This window comes from Polypterus senegalus, chromosome 18 (genome assembly GCF_016835505.1).
Source record: "Polypterus senegalus isolate Bchr_013 chromosome 18, ASM1683550v1, whole genome shotgun sequence".
Classification (NCBI taxonomy): domain Eukaryota; kingdom Metazoa; phylum Chordata; class Cladistia; order Polypteriformes; family Polypteridae; genus Polypterus; species Polypterus senegalus.
The window spans coordinates 26857235-26879606 of record NC_053171.1 but is presented as its reverse complement, the minus strand read 5'-3'; the positions used below and the strand labels follow the sequence as shown (position 1 = coordinate 26879606).

General features: G+C 35.5%; 1 protein-coding gene across 5 annotated transcripts in view; it reads left to right on the top strand.

Moving 5' to 3' along the window:
* Positions 1 to 16929, top strand: part of ppp2r5ca (protein phosphatase 2, regulatory subunit B', gamma a) — a 147242-nt gene extending 130313 nt beyond the window's left edge. For 3 of the 5 annotated variants that reach the window (XM_039740962.1, XM_039740960.1, XM_039740963.1), the window contains one exon: positions 15695 to 16929. In XM_039740962.1, the coding sequence (XP_039596896.1) occupies positions 15695 to 15770 (76 nt within the window). In that variant the 3' untranslated portion in view covers positions 15771 to 16929. Of the gene's footprint in view, positions 1 to 15201; positions 15319 to 15694 lie in introns of all 5 variants that reach the window. The other 2 variants (XM_039740959.1, XM_039740961.1) reach the window with 1 other exon arrangement.
* Positions 16930 to 22372: the final 5443 nt, after the last annotated feature.

Here is a 22372-nt window from a genome sequence, read left to right as displayed (position 1 = left end):
TTTGCTATAGATTATTTGTGCGAACAGAGACACAGCAGTCACTCAAATGATATTTGGACTGATCTTTAATTGTCCAAACAGCATTTGTGATCACATTTGGTGTGGTTAATTTATACTTGGCCAGCAATTGTGGTGACTGAACAGCAGTATACATTGCAAAATTCTGCATGTAGCATTGTTTTAGTTCAGTCCTTTATTTTAATATAAAATTGTAATGATTATGCTATAAAACTGATGAACACCACCTGTCTCACATTTTCTAAACCTGGTTTTTCGGTTACTTGCAGCCAGAGGGTATCCAATTATTATTAGGAAGACGGGAAGCAAACGTAAATGCCTGCCTAAGATGGGAAACAAAATTAAATGCCCATCTTAAAATGCATAATAACATGTACAGACACACCACACTCCCCAATGTGCTCTCCTAACAGATCTTCGTTTGACAAGCAAGGGTACATCTAGCAGGGAACCCATGGCCCCTTGGAATTTGGTCTTATAAAATTGCAGTCATTCTGGAAAAGACTATAGTACATCCGTCCCCAGTAAACACAACAGAGATATTAATACGTAAGAATTATAATAAAATGAAAGAATATGTTTTGTTGACTTCTAAATGCTGTATGTATTTATTCCTACAAACAACTGAAGAAACCTATAGGATGGTACAGTAGTCCCCCTGTATCTGCAAGGGGTATATTCCTTACCTCCACCACCCTTGCAAATCAAACTCTGTAAGGATCATTCTGCAGTTTCATGTATGGAAAGCTTGTTATGACTTTTACTTCCATGACTTTTACTTCCTCTATTGTAAAGTTTTATCGTCTTCTAGGGCTCCACCAATCGCCATGAGCAGCCGTGGCAGCGCTAATCTGAAGATCTTGCTATACCATCTTGTCTGTGGTAGCGACTGGGGTTGTGTGCAAAGAACAGGGGCCCAGTGCAAGCTTATGAATTACACTTACTGGAAATTACTCATTTACAGGGAACAACTACAAACCCCAGCCCCAATCAAAAATGAGATTCAACAGGATACCCATGCCGCTTGCCACAGTGTAGACACAATAATCCATTCAGTGCAACACACATGCAGCCCTTGGAGATCTATGCACTTAACAGACCTGTTATTGCTGCTGATGTGAGGTGCTGCTCAGAATTCTTTTTTCTCTACTGTGCACAGCTGTGAATAGGCACGAGCAGATAATGGGTGTTTTGAAATGCCTTACACTTTTGCAGCTGCGGATAAAGAATCCATAGCAAGGTTTTACTCTATTAAGGAAAATAAAAGTTATATTTATATCTATACTATAAGCATGGATAATGTTTACACCACGGATACTACAGAATGACTCACAGTGAGAGGGAAAGGTGGCTGCAGCCAGTGACTTTAAAAACAGTGGACATTGGGATCATTCATGCTGGCTGTAGTTCAACAGTCATGTGTGCGATTCATTCAATTTTATTAATTTTTTATTTTGGGATGTTTTAAAAATGTTTTTAAACTGCATATACCTGAAAACATTGAGGGGGGAACACTGTGCAGTTGTCTTACGATAGTTCAGAGTGGCTTTTGATGGTCTTATGTCCATCTTTATAGGCGTCTGAGGCATTCTTTTAGGCATAGACGTTAGGGGATGTCTTCGATCTGACCATACAAAAGGCTTCAGTGTTTGAGTTATGCCATGTTAGTCGTGTGGTTGACCATCCAGTAATCCCAAATAGCATTTAGAAAATATTTTCTCCTAACTTCCCTGCACTTGTTTTAAACCTTTGTACAATCTCCTGTTTACTGCCTGTGACCTCAATTAGTTAGTCTTCATATGTATTAAGTTACAGTAAAATGTAATTTCGTATGGAATCTGAATCTTTATTACAGTGAGACTCATCCTATACTTCTGATATGGCAAAGTATAGAAAGAAGGCTGGGTACCTTTACATGGGTGCGATTAGAAGTTTGTTACCCCCAGTTTTAATAAATTTGATTTACTAATTAGAAGTCAGTCCTTTAGCTTCTTGCCATGGTCTTGCAAAGGTATTCAAGTATTTGTTCCCTGCCAGTTTAAGGTTGTGCACGTTCCAGGAAATCAGCTCCTAATATAATCTAAATTGTTTTGTTTTTTTATATTGCTTACTACTTTTTGCTGCTTTACAAGCCCCTAGAGAGCTCAGTTAATTTCTCCTTTAACCATCCACACATTTAGATTTTTTGCTTACTATTACAGGATAGCAAGGGTTTGATATTGCATCTTTATTTGGTATTCCTTTCTGTCCATTTTGATGAGGTGAAAATAACCCTTTCCTTGTCATATGACATTTGAGGTGGTCAACCAAATGTACAGATTTATGACTGTATACAAGGTATAATCATCTTCTAAAAATGTTAGTAGTTCATTCAGTTTAATTGTCTTCACAGATTGTGTCTCTCCCCTACCCTGTAATCTTATTTGTTTTTCATGTGTTTTTATTTTATTAGACAATTCCAATCTTTCTCTTACCCCCTTTCAAAAACTATTATTCTTGCTTGGTAATGTAGCAGCAGACATTAATTTGACATTTAATTGCAATAAAATGGAAGTCTCCAGAGCAGTTAACACTCGGGCATTGGTGTTATGGACCCATCTGGAACTATCCTCAGCCAGAATTATCTGTGATAACTCTAAATTTGTGGCAATTTTCTATAGACATTCTAAAGAAGAGAATGTAGCACACATATTAGAATTGTAAATTCAGCATCTGACCTCATTCTTAAAGTTCCCACAGTTTTTCATAAATATGCAGTACTTAATGGAATTAGAAAGGGAATAATGATGGAATGCAAACCCACCACTAACTGACAATTGTGAGACACGTTCTGTGTCTCCTTGGAAGCGATACATACTTCAAATGCCTGAAGTTGCAAACTGTGGTAACTTAGCTGCTTACCTCTGACAGAGCTTATTGTACGGCTGCTTATGCCAGCAATCACATTCAGTGATACATGTAAATGAAAGCACAAAATGAGGAGAATGGTGACAAAATATATATTCTCTCTGCTTCTACGTTAGTATTGGCCTCTGTGTATTTGTATCTAGTGAACACCAGTTCACTTTTTTATTTGTAATAAGTAAATTGAAGAGACCAGTTCAGTATTGATTTGAATATGGTTGAAAAGAGAGCATTTTTGGGTTTAACTTACTTGTTTATATCTACAGAATAGTTATAGGATATGAGAGTCATAACCCTAAACCTGTTCCAATTGCTGTAAAATTCCCCTCAAGACCCTGTTTGTGTGTTGGCAAGTTCAATAAATGCTGTTTCTCTTTAAGCACGTGGCTAGCTGTACTGCTATAGTGGAAAAAGCTTGCAACACGCCTCACCCGACCAAGCAAGTCGGCAATTATCGGAATTTTTATGGCAACCAGCGATGCCAAAGGAAGCATGTGCACAAAGCAGCTGGTGTGAAGTATCTCTATAAACTGTACAGCACAGATCATATTAGTGGCATTGTCAGTCACGATGACCAGTTATGTTCCATACATCCAACGCTGCCATCAGCTTGCATGAGCTCTAGATCCTCGGTTTAAAACACTTCCTTTTTGTCTGAGGAGGAACTGTAAGGGCACATTTTTGAGACTGATTAATCTTACTGCTACACATGAGCAACTGAAATTTTGTAACTTGTACAATTATAGAAAGACACGAGTCTCCTAATTCATATTATTTGAAATGTCCAATAGAGGAAGAAATTTGGTTAACAATTTAGTTGGAGTTTATTCTACATGGAGATTAATAACACATGAATATGTTATTGAATAGCATTTATTATTTACGAAGCAGTATTTGATCATTCATTAATATTATTCACAAGATGATATAGATATTTTATAAAGTGAATGACATTGCATTGTATTAATACGTGGAGCCCCCCTACATAAAATGTGAGGACTCTGATGTGGATGTGAAAGTTTTCTGTTTTAAAAAGCAGTGATATTTTACACCACATCTAGACACCCTTCAAATAAGCTGTTACGGAAATTTGTCACATTATATTAATGTTCTCTGTACATTAACGTAATCTCTATAAAAGCCACCACTTCAGATATATCAGTGCATGTTAATTCAGTTAAGATCAAACTGATATCGAATTGGGGCATTGTGAACCAGTATTGAATCAATTTGGGACATCAGGGCTAATACCCAACCCTAGGTACAATGATGTCAGTGTTACAGGATTAAAGCTCTACTGTTAAAATCGTCATAACGATCATTTTGATGAATGCCCTTTATTTACTTTTATATAAAATGAGCAGACAATAAAAAAGCAATTATATATGTTAATTATATTCATACATTTATTATTTACAACCCATGTAAAGCTTACCGGTCTTTGATTACTCGAATCTATATTGTCACTATTCCTGTGCATTGGAATCATCTTCCCATTCATCTAGTACTTATCCTGCCTGAAGTGATTACTTGAATATGTCTTCTAAAGGTTTATAAATGTATTTCTTTTTTTTTTTTTTTTTCTTCTCAGTACTATTATAATCCAATCCAGTCTGAGGTTTTAAACAATTTTCACTGTATAAAACTACACAATTAACACGTGCTTTAAACAAACGTTTAAGTATGTAATTATTTGCTGCTCATTTTCAATGATTTTTACATGTCTGTTTTTGAGGCATCTTGAATCATATTGCTCTTTTTAGTGAAATCAAGTGTAAAACAATTGTTTTCTGTATGTCTGCTTTCATACCAGTTCTTCTTGAGGATTAATTTTTAACTTTTCTGATTCATTTTCATCCCTAGATTCCATCTTTTCTATAGGCTTAGATTTTTTTGCTTTATTTTTCTGAAGGGTAATCTTCTTTTTGTGATTTCAAGAATATCTGCATTCATCCCTTTTAGGCCAATATTTTTTGTTTCCATTTTTTGTTTGTGAAATAAGTTTGTTTTGGGCACGGATCTCTTTTTTTGGTGTAACGTTAATTATTTAAAACATCAAGATACTGCCAAATCCCCCTGCCCCATGTTTTATAGGTGTTTCCTTATACCAATAGAATAGACTTTCTACATTTTTAATTTTTTCTTTTTTTGTGTGTGTGTGTGTGTGTTTTGTAAGACGAATCCTGTTGTGATCAGAACAAATCAATCATTTTCTTTTGCAGTCTCATCCGTTTTATAAACAACAACATTTATTTATATAGCACATTTTCATACAAAAAGTAGCTCAAAGTGCTTTACATAATGAAGAATAGAAAAATAAAAGACACAGTAAGAAAGTAAAGTAAGTCAACATTAACATAGAATAAGAATAAGGTCCAATGGCCAGGGTGGACAGAAAAACAAAACTCCAGACGGCTGGAGAAAAAAATAAAATCTATAGGGATTCCAGACCATGAGACCGCCCAGTCCCCTCTGGGCATTCTAACTAACATAAATGAAACAGTCCTCTTTGGATTTAGGGTTCTCACGGAAGGACTTGATGATGATGGTCACGTAGACTTCTGCCTTTTAATCTATCCATCATTGTTGGAGCATCATGATGCTTTGAGTAGGTGGTGGTGGTGCAGGTTGCCACCACAGAAAACCGGGAAAAGAACAGAAGAGAGAGTAGGAGTTAGTATGGATTTTGGAGCCACCATGAATAGTAATGATAATTAATTAAATATGCAGAGCATCAGGATTAAATTTGCTTTGAGTAGGTGGTGGCCTCCACCACCACAAAGAAACCGGAAAAAGAAACAGAAGAGAGAGTAGGGGTCAGTACAGATTTTAGAGCCGCCATGAATAGTTATTATAATGAACTGAACAGAGTATCAGGATTAAGTTAAAGTGAAGTTATAAAAAGGCCATGTTAAAGTAATAAGTTTTCAGCAGTGTTTTAAAGTGCTCTACTGTATTAGCTTGGCAAATTCCTATTGGCAGACTATTCCAGATTTTTGGTGCATAGCAGCAGAAGGCCGCTTCACCACTTCTTTTAAGTTTTGTTCTTGGAATTCTAAGGAGATATTCATTTTAGGATCTAAGGTTACGATTTGGAATATAAGGTGTCAGACATTCCGATATATAAGATGGGGCGAGATTATTTAAGGCTTTATAAACCATAAGCAGAATTTTAAAGTCAATCCTGAATGACACAGGTAACCAGTGTAGTGACATCAAAACTGGAGATGTGCTTGGATTTTCTTTTCCTAGTTAGCTGCATTCTGCACTAGTTGCAAACGATTTATGTCTTTTTTGGGTAGTCCTGAGAGGAGTGCATTACAGTAATCTAGTTGAATGAAAACAAATGCGTAAACTAATTTCTCAGCATCTTTCAGTGATATAAGAGGTCTAACTTTAGCTATGTTTCTTAAGTGAAAAAATGCTGTCCTAGTGATCTGATTAATATGCGATTTAAAATTCAGATTACAGTCAACAATTACCGCTAAGCTTTTTACCTCCGTCTTGACTTTTAATTCTAATGTATCCAGTTTATTTCTAATAGCCTCATTGTATCCATTATTGCCAATCACTAAGATTTCAGTTTTCTCTTTAACTTGAAAAAGTTACTATTCATCCATTCTGAGATGCAAGTCAGACATTGTGCTAGTGAATCAAGAGAATCGGGGTCATCGGGTGCTATTGATAAGTACAGCTGTGTGTCATCAGCATAGCTGTGGTAGCTGACGTTGTGCCCTGAGATAATATGACCTAATGGAAGCATGTAGATTGAGAAGAGCAGGGGACCCAGGATAGAGCCTTGTGGAACAACATATTGGATATCATGTGTCTTCGAGTTGTAATTACCACAACTAACAAAGAATTTTCTCCCTGTCAGGTAGGATTCAAACCAACTTAAGACACTGTCAGAGAGGCCCACCCATTGACTAAGGTGATTTCTAAGAATATTATGATCAATGGTGTCAAATGCAGCACTCAGATCTAAGAGGATGAGAACAGATAAATGGCCTCTGTCTGCATTCACTCGCAAATCATTTACTACTTTAACGAGTGCAGTTTCTGTGCTGTGATTTGTTCTAAAACACGACTGAAATTTATCAAGAATAGCATGTTTATTTAGGTGGTCATTTAACTGCATAATGACTGCCTTCTCCAGAACTTTACTTAAGAAAGGCAGGTTAGAGATGGGTCTAAAATTTTCAAGAGCCAAGGGGTCAAGATTATGTTTACTAAGTAGGGGTTTAACTACAGCAGTCTTAAGACAGTCTGGGAAGACCCCTGTATCTAATGACGAATTTACCATTTCAAGAACATTATCAATTAGCACGCCCGATACTTCTTTGAAATAATTTGTTGGTATTGGATCATGGACGCAGGTGGAGGGTTTTAATTGAGATATTATTTTTTTTGTAAATCTGTCCTAGGAAAAGAGTTTAATTTGTTTATAACAGAATGCTGGGATTTAGGAGGATCCTTATTTTGGGGAGATATCCTATGTTATTTCTAATATAAATTTTTTGATTGAAAAATACAGCAATAGCCTCACAGGTTTTACTGGAAGTACTTAGGAGGCATTCCTTTGTGTTACCTGGGTTTAGCAGACGATCAATCGTCGAGAATAAGACTGGGATTACTAGCATTGTTATTTATAATCTTAGAGAAATAAAGGACAAGCAAGGTCTAGATTGGCATTGTAGGAATTTAGATAAATAAATATCATCACACTATCTTTGCCTCACAGATAATATTGTTTTGACACAGCAGTATATGTTGGCCTGTAACAAATTCCACTCACTAAAATTGTGGAATTTTAGCTTGCTTGCTATCCTACCCCACAGTGGTTCTGAACATTTGTTTTCTTCTTTGTTGGGTCTGTTGTGCTTTAATATTATTTTAACATACAGTGTGCAGCACCTCCTCCTTTGCTACTTTGTATTACTAGAAAGATTTGTAATAACTGATATTATATTCCTCTTCATCATTTTCATTCTTCCATGCTTGCTGTTACCATTTTCAGTTGTGATTTTGTTCATAAGGTCCCTGTGTTACGGAGTGAACATTTGAATTGAGGAATGTTATGTAAATCTAATTTTTGATTAAGGTAAATTGAGTAACATTTTATATCTTCATTTTTTTCCCCTCTTCAACACAGTATAGTTTAAATTTGTGTACACTTGTTAGGAATCTCCCCTACCAGAATAATTGTTTTTCTTGTAGTGGAAGTATATTGTTGTTACAGGAAATACTTTTGGTGAAAGGCTTTCCAGGCAATGAGAGAGCTAAAGCCCTCGTATCTGTACTATTCTTTCATCCATGTGTTATGATTGCATATTAAGTTCTGATTAAGCAGCTCATGCTCTAGTGCTGATAGACTTAAGTTTTAGGCTTAAGTATGTTTTCATATACCTGTAATTTATTTTGTAAAGCTGTGATACACTTGGTTCTCCACAGCCTTGTTCTCTTTTTGATCTCGAGAAACCAATGGTCATGACAGGGATGGACTAGTTCAGAGATGACACAAAACAACAAGATAGGGTCAAAGAAGTGCATCATACAGTTTTATTCAAACATAAAATAATGTAGTATTCAACAAATGAATAAGTGTACAGTAATCCCTCGCTATATCGCGCTTCAACTTTCGCGGCTTCACTCTATCGCTGATTTTATATGAAAGCATAACTAAATATATAACGCGGATTTTTCGCTGCTTCGCGGGTTCTGCAGACAATGTGTCTTTTACTTCCTGTACATGCTTCCTCAGTTGGTTTGCCCAGTTGATTTCATACAAGGGACGCTATTGGCAGATGACTGAGAAGCTAACCAATCAGAGCACGCAGTTAAGTTCCTGCGTGCTGAATACAGTGTTAACCAGGAAGTCTCGTCTCGCTCATTCAGCATCAACGTGTTTCGCTGTGTAAAGAGTTGTGCTCTTTTGTGTTTATCTTTGTGCATAGTCAAGCCCTTCATTATGGCTCCAAAACGATCTGCTACTGCTTCAGGGGCCGTGCCCAAGCGCAAACGGAAGATGTTAACGATTGCGAAAAGGTAAACGCTTTGGATTTGTTGAAGGCTACGATTCTTTTATTTAAAAAGTAGGAAAGGAATATAAGATCTACGGCCGCAGTGTCCTTTTAACCAGGGTGCAAAACGAGTTGTAAGTAGATGTAATAAGGCAGAAGTCTGGATGGAATCTGCTTTAGGGATTTGGATTGAAGACTGCCAGAAGAGGAAGAACGGCAGTGCTACACAATCGCCTGAAGTGGCTCTTTTGGAAGAGCTGTAACGCTCTCCTTTGTTGTGCAGTAAAATTAAACTCATTGTTATCGGACAAATCATCGTGTCATTGTTGGTGAGTAACCATAATTAATTTTCTACTTACAGTACTTAGTACATGTACGTACGTTTAGTGTCACTGTACGCACATTTACTGTATACTATTTTTCTTGCATTGTACGTATTTATTGCTGGTGGCCTGTCTATCGTAATGGCTGTAACATGTGATATCGGAGACACTCAATATCTTTAAAATAATATTTAGGTTTTACTGTATATAAACAGTGTGTTTATATACATAATTTCAATGAATCTTACCTAATATCTAAGAGAATACAAAGGGATTATGCTGTATAACTCTGCTGGGAATATTTATAAACAGTGTGGGAGAGTTTATTAGGGCTTAAAATATATAAAAATAACCATACAAACATGGTTTCTACTTCGCGGATTTTCACCTATCGCGGGGGGGGTCTGGAACGCAACCCCCGCGATCGTGGAGGGATTACTGTAGTACAGTGTAGTTCTACAACAATAAATACATAGATAACCAAAAAAACGAGTGTTACCATTGCTCATAAATACCAAAAGAGTCCTATAAATACTAAAAGCTCTCAACCAATCCTCCACATCTTCCTGCCAAACCATCTAATCCGGAAACTCAAAGAGGAAGCGTAGCAAAGTCCAGGGCAGCCTTTGTAGCACAGAGCCCAGCTGTCACAATGCCACTCCTGGACAAAGACTATTGCAACTTCCCTCTGGATTTGTTACTGCAACACCCCAGATTCCCCTCCTGACTCTCTGCCACATTTGTCAATACCCACAGAGAAAAACTAGGGTGCAAACCTCTCATTTTGTATGATCTCAAAAAACTCACCAGCAGACTCCACCTCTTTCCTGCTCCAGCAACTAGATTCCAATATTCGTTAATATTCCAGGAAGAAAAAATGAGCAGATAAAATGCTACCCTTTACATACTCCCAAGTCTGTTCCGCATATCACTGTTCTGAAATGTTTGATCACTTTTCTCTTTCCTTTTTTCTTTCTTTCCCTTCTGTCCTGCTCAGACTCCTTTGTTCATTTGTGTATGCAATAGCTTTTGCCAGCAACCTGCAGAGCAAAAATTAGGAAACTGACTGAACAGGCCACATTTGCATATAAATACACAATCAACCCAATTTCTTCATTGAACATTCAGGGTCCACATGACTTTGCAGTAACACACACCCACAAGTCTGAGCTGCACTGTGTTTGTTTATAATCCTGCGCCACCATGGACCTTAAACTCACTTTACCACAAAAGCATATACACTTGTTTTTTTTTTTTGTTTTTTTTTTGCTATTAGAAACAACCTTTAGTATAAAAATTAATAGTTTAAAGAACCAACCTTTATTTTAAATATTGCATTTATTTTGTGAAAAATGCCATTCCAGAGTGCTTTGAGGTATAGTTGTATTGTTTACACGCATTTTTTCCCAATTAAAGCACTATCACAGTAACTTGCTTAGTGTCATGATCTCTTACCCTTGACACAGTATAGTTAAAGCAATTATAGTTTATTTAGTTTACACAAGAAAGCATGAAATACATCAGTCCCAATAACTTTCGCTGCATGCTTAGTAATGTGCTGGAGTTTTTTTAAATTTTGGTTTGTTAGACCACTAAACCAGGCAATGAAAATGAAAGTGTTAACAGACTGGATCATACTGCTATAAAAGGACAATATGAGGTCCTTGCCTACTTTAAACAGTTTGACTTTGCAAAGGAGACATAAATGCTAATTGCATTTAGCGAATGTTTTTTTGTATTTGCATTCCAGTTAAGATTATCTAAGTTAGTTCCTAAGTATTTATATTCATTTACTATTTTTACCTCCTCCCCCAGAACAACAATGGCTGAACATACAAATTTCTGCCTCTTGAAATCAAATTTAATTTCTTTGGTCATTTTTACGTTCAGTGTGAGAATTTTTAATACACCAGTTTACCATACAGTTCGCTTAATTTAGATAGTGGCTTTCATCCTCCCCAGATATGCGTCCTATGAGCATGGTGTCATCTGCATATTTGATAATGGAGCAGTGGTCATTGTTCTGTCTTAGGTCACTTGTGTACAGAGTAAATAGTAATGTTGATAAGACACACCCCTGCGGACTTCCTGTGTTTGAATGAATGACTTTTGAAAAAGCATCCTATACCTTGAGTCTTTGTGAACGATTTAAAAGAAAGTCCTGAATCCATAATGTGATAAATGGGTTTACATTCATACTCTTCTGTTTTCCAATCAGTACGTGAGGCTGTATGGTATTGAATGCTGAAGAAAAATCAAGAAATAGTGCTCTGACATATGTACCAGGCTAATCAAAGAAAGTATAGATTTGATGTAAGATAACAAGCAGAGCATCTTCAACACTTCTGTTTGCACAGTAAGCAAATCAGTGATTATCTTGAAAAGACTTTTATGTCTGTCATTAAAATATTTTGCACCTGAAGCATTTCATTGAAAAAGAGGTTAATTGCATTGGTCTATAGACATTCAGACTGCTTGGCCTGGAAACCTTAGAAACAGGGGTAAATGACTGATTGTTTCCATGGCTTAGGTACAATTCCACAGGTCAGAGACCACGTAAAAAGCAAATTAAAAAAAAATGAGAGAGCTGCTTAAAGCAAGACTTTAGGAGCCAACCTAATATGCCATCTGGCCTCCACTGCCCCGTTTGTTTTAGTGCACCACAAGCTTTTCTCCACATCAGATAAATGGAACCCTATCACAGCAGAATTCTTGGTGTTTTTATAAAGCATCTCCTTTGCTTCTGCATTTTAGGTGCTGAAATCACTTGTTTAAATCTGTTAAAGTTAAGTTAATCTGCTAAAAGCTTCTCTTTTTAGAACCCAGTCCTGCGATTCTGTAGTCTTTTCCAAACCTGCTTTGGATTGTTATCATTAAATCACCTCTTGATTTTTTTTCCCCCGTGCATCTTTTTATTTTGTTTGATTAACCTGTTAATCCTTTGCTCTAAAATTAGTGTTTCTTCTGTTTTATTTACTTGATGAACATGTTGTTTTTTCAATAGTAATGCTTTATCCTCTTTAGTGATCCATGGTTTACTTTTGGGGTACACCTAGACAGTTTTTTCTTTACTGATCATTGATTCACAAAATTTCATATATTCACTTACAGCGAAACTGGCCTTCTTAAGTGACTGTGAGGATGTCGGCATATCCCAGTCAGTACAGGAGAAACATTTCTCTATACTGTCCTTGCACCAATTTTGTTTTTTTCGTATGGCTATTTTTTTTTTTATTTTAGCTTCTGTTTGTATTTTGGTAGTAGGTGAACAACGACGTTGTCTAGACGCGCCCACGGCTGCTCTTTGATGCAATATGAAGGTGCTAGAAATGTTTCCATAGCACTTGTCTAGTGTTTTGTTCACTCTAGTATTAATATTCACGTCTTGATGGTAATGTAATACTTATTCCAGATTGCATAAATTAAAATCACAAGTTTGAAAGAGCCATGTGATTTGATTTCTAGTTTTTGAACAGTTTCATGAATCATTTCAGCTCCAGCTCCCACATAAGCATGCGGCGGTATGTAAACTACTGTCACAAATAATTAAGTTCAAGTTTGTCATGTACACAGTAAGGAAACATGTTTCCCTCTACAATGAAATTCTTTCCTTGCTGTCCACACCAAATGACAAAACCAACATATAAAGATAAACATAAATAATAAGTAGCAGACTTATTAAACTCTCGTGGTAAATAGTATGGGTGAAGTCCGACGGTGAATAGTTCAATATTCGGCCTACTGATGTGGTCTTTGCCAGTGATATTTTTGCACCACCTTTTGTTAATGTGAAGGAAAACACTGCCCATTTGCTTACCAGAAGCGGGATTTCTCTCTTGCCGTACACAATCAAATCCATCCATTTCAACAACTGTATCTGAGTCGGTATTTTTAAACCAGGTTTCAGTAAAGCTCATCAGGCAGCTTTCTCAGTACTCGTGAAGGTATCGCGCAGATGCCCCCGACTCGTCAAGTTTAGTCCACGAGGACTGTACATTGCTCATGATGATAGTTGGCAGAGCAGTCTTTAAACATCTCTGTCTTGGACACATTCGAAGTCCATTTCTCTTTCCTCGCCTTCTGAGTTTCAAAGCTGTTAATTTGTCTGGTATGTTAGTAGTATATGGAGAGTAACTGATAGGTGGTCTCGGTGGAAGCACACACCCTTGTAGATAGAGCGCAAGTGTCCCGTTGGATTACAAAGACGATAATAATCAAAAGTAAAAAACTTTCGCAAATGTTATAAAGCATCTTATAGAAATAAATACTTACAAACTATTAAAAGAAAACAAAAGAAAAGGATTTTACACGATTTAAGAAGAACAAAAAAAAGGGCTCAAAACACTGAGAGATGCACGGAGAGGTCTGAGCATTTGAAAAACATTTTTACATATACAGAAATTAGAAAGTTATAACTGTTAGTATAAAGAGAATTTATCATTTCATAATCGTTGTCTAAATATAATTGTTAATGGTAATCATTATTTTAAGATTTATTGTTTACTCTTAACAAGTTTAAAGGATACGTTTGGTATTTTTCAAATCGAAGTGCAAACGTGTTATATATGCATTCACCATATGGAATTCTGTTCTAAGGTAAGTGTTTTATTTTAATTTTTAAAGATATCTTGCCCTCACTATCACAGTGGAAGCTAATGGAGCATGAGGCACCGTCAGAAAATAAAAGGTTAAAAGCCTACAGAATACTCTCAGGATAGTTGTCACATATTGATTCATGTTTTATGATTACACACATATTGTAAAATAGTTTTTTTTTTTAATTAAAAAATGACAGATATAAACTATCATTTTAATAGAAGACCAGCTGTGCATGCCATCTCAGCATTTGTGGTCTTCCACAATAATCATGGGATATGATTCCTTTTGAAAGACCAAATCATAGAAAACTTTTCACAACATGTAGTTGGTTTTGTGTTTATTTACTTTTGTATTTATATGAGAACTGGCAAAACCAAATAGAAAGCACAAGAAAAACAGTACCAGGAATATGTGGTAAAATTATTATTTCCTGATGCTTTTTGCTGTCATTAGGAAGAGGAGGAGGTTGGGAGCATGTGCTGATTACAGCGCGTTGCTTCACCCATCACACAGAAGCATGCATTAGAAACATGGAAGGCATGTTTTTTTTTTATATCAGAAATTCAGCCGCTTTATTGGTACGTTTTTAGGCTTTTATTTTCTGGTGATGCCCTGTGTACTATTTGCCTCTATTGTAAAGCAGCAGTGGGGGCAAAGTACTTTAAGTTTCTAGAAAACACTTAACTTTAGAACACAGTTTTGTGTGACAAATGCACACGTACTATGTTTGCGAAGGAATAATTTTGACTTGGAAAAATACTTAATTTATTCTTTAAAAGCAAGCTGCATTTGTTTACACAGCAGAATATTCTAAGGCCAGATTAAAAAGTGAAAAGAACACAAGCATTTTCTTGTTGTTGTTTTCAGGTAAACTAATAAAAAGATACATTTATTTAAAAAAAAAAAAAAAAATTGCATTTTTAATAAAAGGATAACTTACTGTTCAGTTTGAAACACAAATATGTAGTTATAGTACATTTTGGAAATCCTAGGAACGTAACATGTGCATCTTAATGAATACTGCACATACGATGGCTTGTATTACAAAATGTATAAAGTACTGTCTAAGTGAAAAATGTCAAAATATGTAGCAATATCAGTTCTCTGGTAGACCTTTTCTTAGTAAAGACCACTGTTATGATAACATTGTAGACCTGCACTCTTACCTCTAAACACTTGCATTCTCTGTAATTTCTTTTTTCAGTATATATATTTCAGAAATTTTATGTTTATGGCTTTTAATGTTTGGTTTCTAAAACCTAATGCCAAATGGGCAGACGTCTTTTGGTGTCACCTGACCAGGGTTGTTTTTGGTTTTTTTTTCTTTTCATAACCAGTACCCTGTGTACATTGACTCCTCTTGCCTCAATAGTCCTGTAGCAATGGAGACAGATGTTCCTTTGATAGAAGATGTTCAAATGTTAAAAAAGACTGTAGAAGAAGCAGCTACTCCGGTAAGATCAGCCACTTCTTCTTGTAGTGCAATACACAGTACTACAATACATACAGTAGTTTACCTATGTGAAATGATGAGTGTTAGCGGCCAACATTTTAATTTTTGAAAGTGAGCGAACAGGAAAATGTTTCTTTCAGGCAATAACTGTACAGTATAACCAGAGAAGACACACTTGATTGTCTGTGTATTTGAAATAGTCAAATACTTAGGATCGATTATGTGGAGTTCCCTTGTGATCCTTAATAACTTGTAGTCATTAATGTGTTCCAGGGGCAGACCAAAAAAGAAAGACCTTCCATGTTAAAACACTGTTAGTCAGCATATAGCACAGCATGCAAGTCAAAATCTTAATATGTTTGATTTTTTCTTTTCAGCTACAGAGAGATCAGAGGAAAGAACGGCCGCTTGTTAGACGAAAATCTGAGCTGCCTCAGGACATTTATACCGTGAAAGCCTTGGAATCACATCGCCGCACTGAAGAAATCCTGACCATTCATGATGAGCATTAGGCAAACATGCCGGTTTTCTGCTTTGAACAGGAAGACTGAAGAATGCAAACACAAATAAGATGGACCAGAAACTCCTGGATTTCTGCCCATGAAGCACAGTTCTATGATTCTGTGCATTAAGGTTTCTGCTTTCTCAGGATGTGAAGAAGTGGTGTTTTTCAAATTTCTTTGTCTTTTTGTTTTCCCCAATATTACCACATATTGAGTGCCTGCCTGCCTTTAAATTTGTCTTGTGTTGTTTTATTTGTTAGTCTTTAATTAAACTTTTGCCATATTAATTCAGAATATAAGATCATATTACACCGAGAAGCAAGAGACTGACAATGAAAACAGATCTTTTGAAAAAAAGCAATGTGAAATATGTGAATTTTTTTAAGGAACAAATACAGAAAACATGCACAGGCAAGCTTTTTCTTCCAATAACAGGATCAACTGTTAGTGCCAATGTTTCATTTCATTCACATCAAACTTTAATTTTTCATGTCACTTTGCTTTTGAGGAAAAGTGTATTTTTGTAACCCAAGAAATGGGAAGAGTACTCCTGCAGAATTTACCAAAATACTGGAAATAGCTCAGTGAGCAGAGAACCGGCATGAATATTTAGGTTGTCCATCCACAATGTATGTCTGCGTATAGTGGTCTCTGTGTGCCAAACTACTTTAATTTTACACATAAAGAAGTTTTACCCAGTTCAGTAGGCAATAAGTTTACTCAGAATTCATTTGAAATGTTGGTAGTTCAAACAAGGGTCAAGTATAGATAAACATTAAAAAAGAATTGTCTGTCCTTAAAAAAGAATTTTGAAATGTTCTTAATATTCCTTTAATTCTGTAATTATTGTAAATCTGATATAAATAGCAGTTCTGTGAATTAATACTTCCAAATTTGTCTTTGAGCTGCCTAAAATTTTTAAAAGATGTGTTTACTGTGTAGCTAGTTTTTAGAACTGCCTTTCAAAGGCTGTATTGTCTCCATACCTGCAAAACCAGCAAGATGTCTGTTTGCTCCCTATACTTGCTTATGTATGCTATACATTCCAGTAGTAAGTGAGAATTTGAAGGTACCACATTTTCCTCGCATCCATGAATACTACTTGCTTACAGCCAGGTCCTGCCTTTCTGTTGCACACAAGAAAAATGACTGTTAAAGATATGCAGACTCATTACAAGGACTTCCACATGTTCTTCATGGATTTCAAAGACTCTTTACAACAAAGCAGATAAAAGTGCCACAGACTACTATGTAGAGCATGCGTAAGCATGCCCAATTTGATTCTTCATTGCAGCCAGTGTTTAAACTGAGATGCTATAGTTTCTGTCAGTATGGTGCTTTGACAGTTTGCTATTTTCTTTCCCCCCCGCCAATGACACTAGGATGGTCTTTTACAGAGTGCCTTTATGGATAAATGATAAATACTGGCCTAAAAGCAAATAGCTTTTGAATGCCAAAATGTATGTTGTTCAATATTTGTTTAAATCTGTTTCTCTGGCTAAAAAACTATGTACATAATAATAGAGTGTTTCATGTGCTTATAGCTTGATAAGCAGTTCTTATTCCTACAGCGATGCTTACTGAACATTTGAAGGTTATTCTCTAATTAGCACTTCCTGATAAACTTGAAGACTTCTGTTTGCTGTAGGATCATTGTCTGCTATGTGAACACTGTTTGTTAGCCATGCCTGTGGTGCTCCAACACCTCCACCCCTCCTTTCAGCTAGTCTGTCTTGGTTTTTATAAAGGGGAGAAAAGTACTCTGAATTTTAAATATATATGTATGTTAGTATTTGTGTGTGTGTATATATATATATATATATATATATATATATATATATATATATATATATATATATATTCGCACATACATATACACACAAATTATCTTACATATTTATATCTGTGTATGTGTAGATGCTTGCACATACATACATTGTGCTAACTGGTATACCATTGTTTGAACTCCCATCATTTTTCAACCATAGGTTCTGAAATTTGCATTTGGTTTAAATACTTAGTACAGTTGTGCAAAATGTTGGATAGTTGAGGGTGGGGGAGAAGGAAATGTTGTAAATTTTGTTTGGTTACAAAGCTGTTTATGTTAATGTATGGTTGAATGTGTAAAGTGTAAAAAAAAAAATGTTACCACGTCCAGCATTTGTCTTAGCTCTTTTCCCGTGTATAAGGATGGACATTCAACAACATGAAACATGAACATTCTTGACCAACAATCATTTAATAGTTTACAAAAAATCTTTTGATTTTTGCAGCACTCCCAAATGAAGAGGCACCATATTTAAAAAAATATTAGTATTTTCACATGTAAATGTTTAAGTTATGGCACAAAATCAGTTCCTAGAATCTTACAATAAAAAAAATTGATAATTATCAATAATAAACAGTTCAACTTAAGCATCACTACAAATTGTTCAATGTATACTTTTAACAGTACAACAAGACAAGTGTCCTTTAGGCTAAGACTTGTACTAAATTGCTTTGTTTAAATTTTGTACATATTATGTAATTTGTTTACGTAGTGTTATCTATTAAACAATAGATGTCAGTTTCTGTATATATGTTCATACTTAAGGAATCTTATATATAGATGAGTGTTTAAATTTAAGCCTGTGGACCAAACATTTCTTAGAAAATGCAATTAAACCCATTTAAAAGTGATGACAAAGTATTTTATTCAGGAGAAGGAGGAAGGAATTTTAGTATATTAAGTATTTACATTTTTAGAGAAGAATTGTGTTGGAATCAACTCCACGGCAAGTAACTGATAATGTTCTTTAACAATTATCTCCAAGCAACTGAATCCATGTTGGGTATTTTTAACCAAAACAATGTCAGTCTTTCTTTTAAATGACACAAATGTACTTTTAAATGCACTTTAGGACTTAATATTTAAAAAATAGGTTATCTTCCTAAGCTGTTGCATAACAATTCATGGAGCAAGTAGTGGTTACCAAATGAAAGGTAAGTTGTCTTATAGGTAACTCTCTTATTTTAAAACTGTGTTAAATGTTTGAGACTTTCAAAACTAAAGTGGTAAAAATGAAAACAATTTTGTATAACAAGCAAAAGTGCTTGGACAGAATTGTCTTACATTATAAACTGTTTCTTTGAAGCTTTACTTAAAGTGACAAAAATGTGTATTTAAAAGCTAGTCAATAGAAATTATGAGAACATCTGGATTGTTTTAGTTAAAAACACTTTTTATAATTTGATATAAAATTGTTCTCCATCTTTCTGTAAAATGTTTCTCATATCAACTTCAAACTGTTTTATTACTGAATTATGCTGTTTTGAAGAATTCATAGTTAAATTAGCAGCCACATGAATCCTCAAGCACCTAGATGCCGTATTCGGTCACATATGATAGCCTTGAACGTATTTACATGAAGTTTTTTGATTATTCTCTGTTAATATTTTGTCATCTTATGGTCCTTGAAACAGATTTATTGAAGAAGTTCTCTCTAAGGTATAGTGAATCAGTAATTCAATACGTGTGCTTAAGGTTTTTACTTTTCCATTAACTGACAATACTCTAAAATTCTGACCCATGCTTTCACATAAATTAGGTTAAGATTATGCGTTTTTTCCAAAAAGGTTAACTAAAAAAAATCCTGGTTTTATCACTACTTTTACAATTAACCTACCTATTCCAGTGGAGCCCTATGCACTTTCTTAATATTTTTTATATGGAATCTCCATACACCTTTATTGCCCAAGAACACTACACTGAGAAAGATTATGGCAGATTGTCGGCTTCCTAGAAATGAATCCTTAATAAATGTGATCTATTTTCCAACTGTTCATCTTATGGACTTGCATAATTCAGTTCTGGGTTAGTGGTAGGCTGAGGCAATCCTATCAGCCTTGGACACCAGGCAAGAAACAACAATGGACAGGTGCCAGCCTATCACTAGGCACACTCATGCATGGCAGGAACGTTTAGAGCTAAGCAGTTAAGACTTGTATCTTTGGGACATGGAAGGAAACTGGATTCATTTCTATCAAATCTCTACACCAGTCAACTTGAAATTACTGGTTATCCCTACCCTTTAAATGTTAACTTACATTTTTTTAACATAATTAATATTTAATCCCAGTTAAAATGTTAAAAACACTTGACACTGCCTTATTTATACACCTGCCACAGTGACTGGAAAGGCAAATTAAAATGAAGTTCCCATATACTTGCACTGTGTCTTTTATCCTAGTTTCTCCTTTCCCCATAGTAGTTGAAAACATGCTGTGAAAGAATATAAAACCAGTATGCAAAAGTAACTACAATACTCAAGTGATATCCAAATCAAGTTTATTGGTATACCAGTATTTTGTCACTTGACTTCTAAACAGCTACATCTGTATTAGTCTAATAATAATGGCTTTTTCCAGTAGACTAAGTGATTCATCTGCCTTATTGTGTTCCTGTTCTCCTTCACTTTTCAGTTTTGGCATTCTTGTTGAAAGTTTCTATAATATCAGCCGTCAATTCAGATGTCATCTTGGCTGTGAATGCATTTTCATCATGGCCACTGACCAGTATGAAGTTAACCTCCTGTGGGTGTTTGTAGACTTGTTCTATTTTAACAAGCTTCATCATCTAAAAAATACATTCCCTGATCCAGTTTTTGTCAAAGGCTTTCTTTATGCATCTTCCACTTCTGAATCACTCTGACACTGCTGTGAAAAAGTATTTTAGCCAAAATATAATTGATTACATCTTGCCTGAAGAAGGGGCCTGAGTTGCCTCGATAGCTTGCATATTGTAATCGTTTTAGTTAGCCAATAAAAGGTGTCATTTTGCTTGGCTTTTCTCTACAGCCAAAATATAATAAAGAAATTGAATTAAAAACTGCTGTGTGTTCACTTAGGTTCAAGGACCAGATAGATATTCAACACCCATCTGAAAAAGGAATTGCCCTCATTGCTTTAATACAACTTTAGCAGCCATCTAAACACTTATGTTCTTCAATGGCAATCTTTTCAAATTGCTCTTGGCGACCTTTAGCTCCATTATCTTTGGGTAACTGGTTGAAATTCAGACATAGTGGTAGTTTTATGAGTGTGAACTGCTCACTTGAGGTCCTCCCATAGCACCTCTTTTTGTATTCAGTTTAAGCCTTTGAGTAGACCACTCTACAACTTGAATTTTGTTTCATTTGAGCCATTTAATTGTAAATTTGTTTTTGTGTTTTCAGTCTTTGTCTGTATAACCCAATTATGCTTCATTTTAGGACAGATGATCACCAGATGTTATCAAGAATATTCTGGTAAATGCAGAATTCTAGGTTCCTTCAATGATAGCAAATCTTCCTGGTAAAGAAGCAGCCACGCAGCCCCACACTATACCCCCATGTTTTATTTTTTATCCACACCACCTGCTCTTCAGAACAGGTAATCCACATGAAGCTAAACATTTTCAGTCCCTGCCAGTATTTGCATGGTGGACCATCTGAGAAAAGCTTGGGTTTCTGCTGGAAGAGGTGTTGGTGAGGCCAGCAGGGGGTGCTTATCCTGTGGTCTGTGTCTTGATAAATGTACAAAATGGTATGGTATTAGTAAAGGCAGAACATTAGCAAATGGCACCAGATACAAGTCAATTTTAAGCATCAAATGCATTAAATATGAAGGTGTTAAAGAAATTAAAGTACAGTATGCTAGAAGATCATGAACAGAAATAGCATAATTTGTGACAAGGAATGAGCATCTGGACAGAAGGATCACAAGGTAGTGTAAATTAAATGCCTTCCCAATGGTATTAAAGAAATGCTCCACCAATTTGTTTTTTAATGTTATTTACCCCAGATGGATGAGAAAAGAGTTTAACCTCATGGTTTCTATTCTAACCAAGAATAAACAGTTTTATGATATAATGGAATGTTAAGATGAACAACCTGTCTAAAGGTAAATGTAAAAATAAAGATGAACAACCTGTCTAAAGGTAAATGTAAAAATATCCATGGATTTAAAAAAAAAAAAACTTGTTACTCATTTGGATAATCCACATGTCTGTTAACAATTTATATTCTCGAAAAGGTGCAAAATGCATGTATTTTGTGCTAAAATAAGAACTTTGCATACAAGATAAAAGACACATTCCAATGATACAGTGGGTTTGACATGAAAGCTTTATAAGATGGCACTAGAAGTTTACAGTTGGTCCTGGGTGACACATGGAGCCAGTGAAGGTGATTACACACTGGTGTTGGGCTGCTGCAGCAGACACAACACAATGGGGAGGGAAGCTACCGAGTAAAGTTAAGGGGATCAGTGCATAAGGTGGTAAAAGCACAAGCAAGCTTGTCAATATTAGAAAAGGGATGAGAATAAGCAACCATGGGATACATTACAGAGGTGGTAGTAAGAATCTCAGTGCGATTTTTGTGGGGTAAATATAAATGGTAGGAATCAAGAAGGGTGCTGAGATTTGTTGCTGAAGATAAAGGTCTGTATGATGCAATCACCTAAAGTCAAATTTCTTAAGATGGACCTTAATGTCAGTTATAATAACTTGTTTTAGTTTCATTTCAAACACTT